Source organism: Ammodytes marinus (assembly GCF_949987685.1).
Source record: "Ammodytes marinus genome assembly, chromosome: 23".
In the NCBI taxonomy this organism is placed as follows: Eukaryota; Metazoa; Chordata; class Actinopteri; order Uranoscopiformes; family Ammodytidae; genus Ammodytes; species Ammodytes marinus.
Genome location: NC_137227.1, coordinates 5,248,887 through 5,257,145, shown reverse-complemented (window position 1 = coordinate 5,257,145; position 8,259 = coordinate 5,248,887). Strand labels below are relative to the sequence as shown.

Sequence of the window (8,259 nt, the reverse complement as noted above, 5' to 3'; positions counted from 1 at the left end):
AGCCTTCTAGCAAACAACGGACACAGTAAGGCAGAAAAAGGAATAAAATATAACCACCTAGCCCGAGAAAACAAGGACATTTCCGTTCAAATCAAGTGTGTCAAGGTCGAACACAGCGGAACGGACAGGGGGCAGTGACGGAGACGGTAATAAAACATCTGAGTGACTCGGATATTCGGACCTAGCTTAGAAGTCATCTCTTCAGCCGGAGTAGGAAGGAAGAAGTCGAGCCGCCGACAGAAACACAGAGTGAAACCATGAATCCCGAATAGTGAGTGTTTTTTTGTTACATTCAGAATGTTCTAATGTTACTGTAGCGTTGCGTTAGAAATTATAATCATAGCCTACGTAGATTATGGTGTCACCTTGTGTAAATAATGCTAGGCCCAATTGTTGCTGTTGTTAATTTTTCTTGGCAAACATAAGCTGGCAGCTAGCTTCTTTAATTTGACAGGCTCTTGCGAATGTGTTTTTTTCCAAACGTCAGCTGACGTTGGCTATGGCACGCGACCTTTCACGAGACGAATAAAGGACCAACCCAGTGTGTAAAACGAGATGACGCGACCCTAATAAACCAATAGTGTTAGCTTGACGGAGTAACGTAGGCCTACGTGGTGTATGAAGTTATGAAGCAACATATGTAAGGTCGGCTGATCTGCTGCCTTATAGCCTGTTTTGGACATGTTGATGTTGTCACCTTGATGGGTAGGCTACAGGTAGACACTGTACAACGAAGTACATTAAAGGTGGGGTCAGCGATTCTGGAGACCGCGTGTTGTCAAAAAAAATGTTTTGTCAAAATCAGTGAATATTACAACACGCGCTACCTGTATACAACCTGCTACCTGTCCACTGTGTGAGTTGAAAATAACTGTCAATAGGCCTACACAGCCTAAGCTCTGTAAACAGGTATGTAAACAAAGGGTAGGCTATGTAAACAAAAGCAGCCCTCCGTAGCTAGCAACATACCCGTTTGCAGAGCCTAGGTTATGTAACTAACAACAGATTTGTTTTGGTGAAGCCAAATTTAAAATTAAATTAGTGAAGCCAAATGAAATGGTGCTTTGCTTGGGAGTCAAGCTTCTTGTTGAGCAAAGCCAATAGATCGTCACACTTTCCACTTTGTGAAATTGATGAAAACGCTGTCATGTCAGCAAAGTGTCCTCCAGAGGTCCTTCAAACTCAATTTCATTGCCACAGCATTTTGCACATGTGCAATACAATGCAATCCTTTCTGTTGGTATCACATACAAAAATTGCTAGCAACTCATAATGTAGTGTTGGATGGAAGAATCCCTTTCTGATGCAATTATCTGTCTACTTGAAGCTTGACATTTTCATGGTCTATGTAATGCTAGCATGTATCACAGTCAGCTTCTTTAGCTGGTGTAGCATAAAAGGGTCAGTATCTCACAAATTGTCTTTTAATAGGACAATTTGAGGTGTGTCATTGCTGTTGCATTGTAGGCCTACTGTGTGTGTGTGTGTGTGTGTGTGTGTGTGTGTGTGTGTGTGTGTGTGTGTGTGTGTGTGTGTGTGTGTGTGTGTGTGTGTGTGTGTGTGTGTGTGTGTGTGTGTGTGTGTGTGTGTGTGTGTGTGTGTGTGTGTGTGTGTGTGTGTGTGTGTGTTTGCTGTTCTGACATGGATTGTTTTCCTTCCAGTGACTATCTTTTCAAGCTGCTGCTCATCGGAGACTCTGGAGTGGGAAAGTCCTGTCTTCTGCTGCGTTTTGCTGTAAGTGGTTGTGTTCAGCATTCTATACAACATGTTGACCTATTGGGCTAACAGTACAGTACATTTCTCTTGGAACCCCTTGGTCCTCCTTACTCATTCTGCTGTTGGCCTGACCATCACTTTATTTGCCCCCCTCTGCAGGATGACACCTACACAGAGAGCTACATCAGCACCATCGGAGTGGACTTTAAGATTCGCACCATTGAGCTAGATGGCAAGACTATCAAACTGCAGATTGTGAGTGTATATACAAACAAACACACACAAACTCACAGGTGCACGCACACACAGCACTCAGGTGTTTTCATAAAAATTGTCAGATTCAAGGCTGGTTAAACTGGGGTGGAGGATTTGGGGAGAAAATGGCAGTTGGGATAGAGATTCAAATCCAAATACCTCAACCGCTCCACTTGTTCTCTTGGGTCCCTCCCCTATGGTCCCTCCCTGACACGCTCTACACCAACAACTTTGTGCCAAAGTGAATGGACAGTCCCAACAGCCAATAAGAACAGAGAATCGGAGCCTCTCTCTGATTGGTCAAAGTGTACAGCTCATGTTAACTTTGACCAATCAGAAATCACATACCCCAGCTTTAAGTACTGTTGCTGTCAAATACCCTTCATATAAATGGAATTCCTATTCCAATTTTTTTCATTAAAATTCTTTATACAATTGTTTCGTGCTGAATTGAGTTCTAATCTTTTTCTTTTCTTTTGTCTTTTTGTCTCTCAGTGGGACACTGCTGGTCAGGAGAGGTTTCGCACCATCACCTCCAGTTACTACCGAGGAGCCCACGGCATCATCGTGGTGTATGATGTCACAGATCAGGTGGGACAGCATTCTCAATGATTCCTCCAAGTAGGAACTCAACCGATAGTTTATGGCAGCATTATTCAGTCTTGTTATGTTGCTAAGTGTAAATTCATTACAAGAAAAGTTTGGAGGTTCAGTTTCCAACCACCAGAAGTAAAATTAATATTTAAAAATAAAATAATTATACAATTGAAGTAATACTCTCTTAGTAATCGGGACAAAATAAAAAGAGCTTTCAACCAATTGAGAAATGCAGCCTAATTGTGCAGAGGATGCATATTAATGTGTTGCTATTTCCTCACATTAACATGTATGCTAAAGAACTTGTATTACTAACCTGCAGTTATCTCTGGTGTTTGTCATGCTCATGTTCCGTGTTGTCATTGTGTGCAGGAGTCCTATAACAACGTCAAGCAGTGGCTTCAAGAAATCGACCGTTATGCCAGCGAAAATGTCAACAAGCTTCTGGTGGGCAACAAGTGTGACTTGACCACTAAGAAATTAGTTGACTACACAACAGCCAAGGTATGTCAACAACAACATTAGGTCTTTTTTTTTCAAGGGAGCCATTTTATACAAATATTTGATTAGTTAATGGTCACGTTACTAAAGGAATATTCAGGAATTTAAAAAAAGTTGTTATTCAAATATTGGCTTTGGTCAGCACGAACAAGGTTTTGGTGAAATCAGTGGCTTAGGGTCACATGCTAGCCCCATTTCCATCAGTATTCAGTTATAACGTCATACTCACCACTCTGCTGGAAACAGAGGGGAAGCTAGTGGGAACTTGCTAGATGTGTACTTGCCAATGTGTGTACCAATAGTAGTATGTAGGAAATTGTACGACCAGTGTTATGGTGCCGGCTGTGACAAAGTGGGAAGGGCGGTTCGTCCACTGGAGTGCATGGCCGGTGGTTCGATCCCCCGTCTCCCCGCCACATGTCGAAGTGTCCCTGGGAAAGACACTGACTGGACCCCAAATTGCTCCGGATAGTTAGCTTGCACCCTGTATGGTAGCTGCTGCTAATAGTTGTATGAATGTGTGTGTGATTGGGAGAATGTGTACAAAACAGGGAAAAACGCAATATAAGTATACATATAGTATATTATGTATCAAACATTTCTCATCCTTTCTGGCAGGAGTTTGCCGACTCTTTGGCCATCCCTTTCTTGGAGACCAGTGCGAAGAACGCCACCAACGTAGAGCAGGCCTTCATGACCATGGCTGCAGAGATCAAGAAGCGCATGGGCCCGGGAGCCACAGCTGGCGGGGACAAGCCCAACTTGAAAATCGACAGCACCCCCGTCCGGCAGTCTGGAGGGGGCTGCTGTTAAAGGGACCCCCTTGTTCCACCAGACCATCACCTCCACCATCTCCATTCAAATCAATCCCCTTTTGTCCTCCTGAGTCTCCTCCCACCATCTCTGCCGCTGTCTCACACACACACACACACACACACACACACACCCACAAACATCACAATTTATTCAAAACACCTTATATCCAACTCCCTGACTTTCTCTTACAGCCCACCATGGAGATCCAGAGATGGTTGGCAAAGAACAAAGGAGTTGACTGCAACATTGTTTAAATAAGAAGACAGGTCAAGGCCTGTACACCCAACTGTACAACCAAGGGAGGAAAGGGAGAGACAGGGACCGTCCAAGGCTACTTTAGCTCTCTGTGCCCCAAGAGGAAAGCAAACAAATAGATTAGCAGCTGTTGATTGTAATTGATTTAGAGTGGAATGGTGGTAGTGCAAGATTAGGTTTAGATACCAGTGAGTTTATCTCAAAACACACACACACACACACACACACACACACACACACACACACACACACACACACACACACACACACACACACACACACACACACACACACACACACACACACACACACACACACACACACACACACACACACACACACACACACACACACACACACACACAGTTGCGTTTTCATCACTTCCGAGGACATTATAGAGTTACATTAATTTCCTGGAGACTTGCCATAACCATATCCATTACTTGCCTAACCCTAACCCAAACCTAAGTCTACCCTCACCTTAAAGCAAGTCTTCACCCTAAATGTAATAATCCACGGTATGGGGACTTCCATTTTGTTCCCAAAAGGAAGGCAAGTCCCCGCAATATCACTGTTTAAAAAAAAACTCAAAAGGAAAATGTCCCCACAATATGAGTTATACAAGTGCGCACACACATATTTAAGCCTTTTGGCAAAACACCTTTTCCCCTTATTATAGTCTGTTTTTGCTGATTTCTTTGTATGCATCCCCACCCACCCCCAGCCCCATTTGTTATTTTCTTAGATAACAAGTACAAAGCCTATAAAGCCCCTGAAAAGCCTGAACTATTTGCTCAAATTGAAGAATTTTTAACTACCACAGACAGGCCTTCGCTACAGTTTATGCAGCCCACAGGGGAATTTGCCGCTATTCATAACCACTCAAGTCTTTCCATTGACTTTGAATTGTAGCAGCTCTGAAATTCCCTTCACGTTAGATCTGTTAGAATTTAATTTGAAGCATACTGAAGCCTTAAGTACTTGGTCACACCCGAATGTAGCAAAGAAAAATGCGTTTCATTTTCACAAAACGAGCTAGCACAGCATGGGGATTGCTTGTGGGGCTAGCTAGGAAGCTATTGTTGCTGTGAGCTCATATCTAATAAGCTACAGTTAGCAAGGTAGCTAACGGTATGCCAACCACGCAGAAGACACATTTGTACCATTCACTCCTGACCTGTCCCCTCGGGCTAAATCAATGATCTACACACAATGTAGTTAGTTTTGACGGAAGCATTAACCAAGCCAAGGCATTCTTTAACACAACTCCCTTGCTCAACACTTGAGGTTGAACAGGACCACTGCAGTTGGATATTTCCACATGTAGATGTTAGCTGGGTGGCGGCTGTTGTGTGAATTGAAATATATGTTGTTGTTTTTTTGTTGTTTTTTTGTTGTTTTTTTGTCATCCATCTTCAGAGGAATAATTTCACATGTAAAAAGATTCAGAACGGTGAAAGACACTACAGTCCAAGAACAGATAACACTTCACACGGATGACGAAGTTCTGACAAACAGAAGCAAATTGTGGAGCTATATTATTATGGATTGATCTGTTTGATTTTCGCTGTGCTTTTTTTCTTTTCTTTTTTTTTCTCATTGATGTTTCGAAAGAGACATTGTGTACAATTTGCTTAAACTCTCTTTTTAAGTAGGTGTCTTAAGGTGTCTTCTCATTTTCACCTATTTGCTGATATAGAGATGTGAAGGGTCTGTGTCTTTTGGCTGATGGGTTGGGCTCTTCCAAAAGCTGTTGCTCCTTACCCTTTAGATTGTCCTGTTTGTTAAACATAGTCGTGTCCTATTTGTGCATTTCTTATCACTTTATTAATGTCTAGCTCAAGGTTTTACAGCTGTTCTGAATGACCAAACTCGAAGGTGAGATGTGGGATAACAGGGCGCTGATGGTGTTGTACTCATTCATACAGTAAATAATTGACATTAGTAGTTGTGAGAATGGACATTTTTTCAACTGCACGCACGTTAACCACGGATTGTCTTTGCGATCAGTTGCGAGACGTGGCTAGGGCGTTGTGACTTTGGTATCCCCCTGTGCGCTGCGGGTCGTATGCCCTTTCCCACCTCCCTCCCAGTTGGCTCTACCCTTGACTCATGGGTCGGGTGTGGCTGCCATTGGACGCCTGGTCTCCATGGTGACCGCGTTAGATGTGTGCTCCAATCAGTGGAGACCACTATAGCGAGGGTTTGAAGAGTTTGCTTTTGGGTGGTTGGGTTTTGGGGGCTTGGCCTCAGTCAGCCGTATTGGGGTACTACCCAGCTTTAACCCAGATTGCTTGAGTCCCTACCACATCCGGGCGCATTTCCTCCATGTCGGTACACCGCGACCGTCTCTAGGCTCGGTGAATGTGATGATGTGGACAATTCACTGTCCATTTTTAAACAAAAATAACTTAACAATTGAAAGAAAAAGTTATATTTGTCTTGTTATCTTTGCCTTTTTTTGTTTTTGTTGATCTGAAAAATTATCCGATCCGCGACTCAAAAACCGCGATACTGTATGATCAGAGCCGTGAGTTTTGTGATCAGTGCCCTCCCCCCCCACGCACCCCACCCCCCCGCCCTAACAAATTCTACTGAGGCCTTTTACATTCCACTTGGCAGGTTGTTTATTATGTATTATCAAAGACATGTCAATAATTCCGTGGAAATGTGCAAGACTAGTAAGTGGACCTTGAGTTCACAATCTTAAATCACAAACTTTTTGATCCAAAAAATTATTGAAAAGTTTTTCTTCATAGCTGTATTCTGGTCTGGGAAGTAATTCTAATATTATCATGTAGAAGCCTGGTCACACTCTAAAGAATATACATACTGTACTAGAGTACCACTCACTCTTTTACTTGTCTTGGTTAGGTGGGGTCTTATGTACACAGCAGGGAGATGTCCATGCTAAACAGAAGGTAGCTGGTATGCCATTGCAGACCATAGTCGGTTTCATCACTTATGTTGTTGTTTTAGCGATGGCTGGAGATCTAGGGACTGACTGGTCTTGGCTTTTTCTGACCGGATATGAACTCCCCAACTCTCTCTTGCCAGTTTATGCCACGGTAGCTTGATGGATTCCACAAGATCTCCCCTTAATGTCCCACACACACACACACACACAGGCTTGGTTGTACTACTTGGTTCTACTTTTTTCAGCATTTCATAGTACAACACTGCCTCAGGCTCTTGGTGAGGCACCGTCACAAAGTAAAAGTGCAATTTTTAAGGCTCCTTAAAACCTAGAATAAAGAGTCCAGTCAGAAAAGCTTTAGACTCTGCAGTTGATCAGAGTGAAGCACAAATGTGACATTGTCTATTTCAGAGCGTGTTGGCATCACTCGGAGATGTAACGCATGTGTTTAGCATACATTTAACACCAATATATATTTTAAACTTGTGTTCTCAGCCCTGGAAATGGATTGATACAGTTTGATCTGGCAATTTGAGGGGTAAGGGAAGAAAACAGCTCTCTCTCTCTCATTCTCTCTCTGTCTCTCTGTGTTGTAAAGGGCAGGGCAGCAAGTAACATTCCTTATTTATTTGGACTCATATTGACAACCTGGCATCATACTACTCTTAATTGAGCCGAACTAGCAATCATTTGAAACTTAACGCTCGAGTCACGCACACAGATGTGTATACTGGATGTCTTGCCGTTCTATGACTGATTTTTTTTTTTCCTTTTTAAAAATGTTTATTTCCACAAGTCTTGCTCTATTCTAATGATTTTAATGTATTCTTTGGATACTAATACTGTCTTGTCTAGTCCAAGTATAAGGGGGACACAGGGTTAGGGTATGGGTATCTGATGAGGTTGGGACGCAGGGTGGGGCTTTTGCTTATGAATGTGATTCTGATGAAACACTTGACTTTTTTTTTATCTTCAGTTCATTTTTTTCTATTCATTTTTGGGGTAAGATTTTCCATGTCATTTCCACAAATGATCGTCGCTGTTCAGTGGCTTAATAAAAGGCACTCACTGTTATTTGTTAATAAAAAAAAAAGCACCAAGTATAGAAGGTCACTTGTCTTTTTCTGTTTTCTGGCTTGTTCACTTCGGTGCTGTGTCTACCTGCTGAGTTTGATCATGTTTTTTTTTCTGTACATATTATA

The 8,259-nt window shown here is 42.5% G+C and overlaps 1 protein-coding gene across 2 annotated transcripts; it reads left to right on the top strand.

The window, feature by feature from the left end:
- rab1ba (zRAB1B, member RAS oncogene family a) lies at nucleotides 1-8,227 on the top strand (the record flags this gene model as incomplete). Of its 2 annotated transcripts, XM_080052018.1 has the most annotated exons (6): nucleotides 1-271; nucleotides 1,662-1,734; nucleotides 1,876-1,971; nucleotides 2,467-2,562; nucleotides 2,941-3,072; nucleotides 3,688-8,227. In XM_080052018.1, 6 exons carry the CDS (start codon nucleotides 258-260, stop codon nucleotides 3,880-3,882), a joined length of 606 nt encoding a protein of 201 aa, XP_079908144.1. In that variant the 3' UTR covers nucleotides 3,883-8,227. The 2 variants fall into 2 exon arrangements, with proteins under 2 accessions (XP_079908144.1, XP_079908143.1); XM_080052017.1 differs by lacking the exon at nucleotides 1-271 and having other exon boundaries at nucleotides 1,642-1,734.
- Between the last annotated feature and the right edge of the window lie 32 nt (nucleotides 8,228-8,259).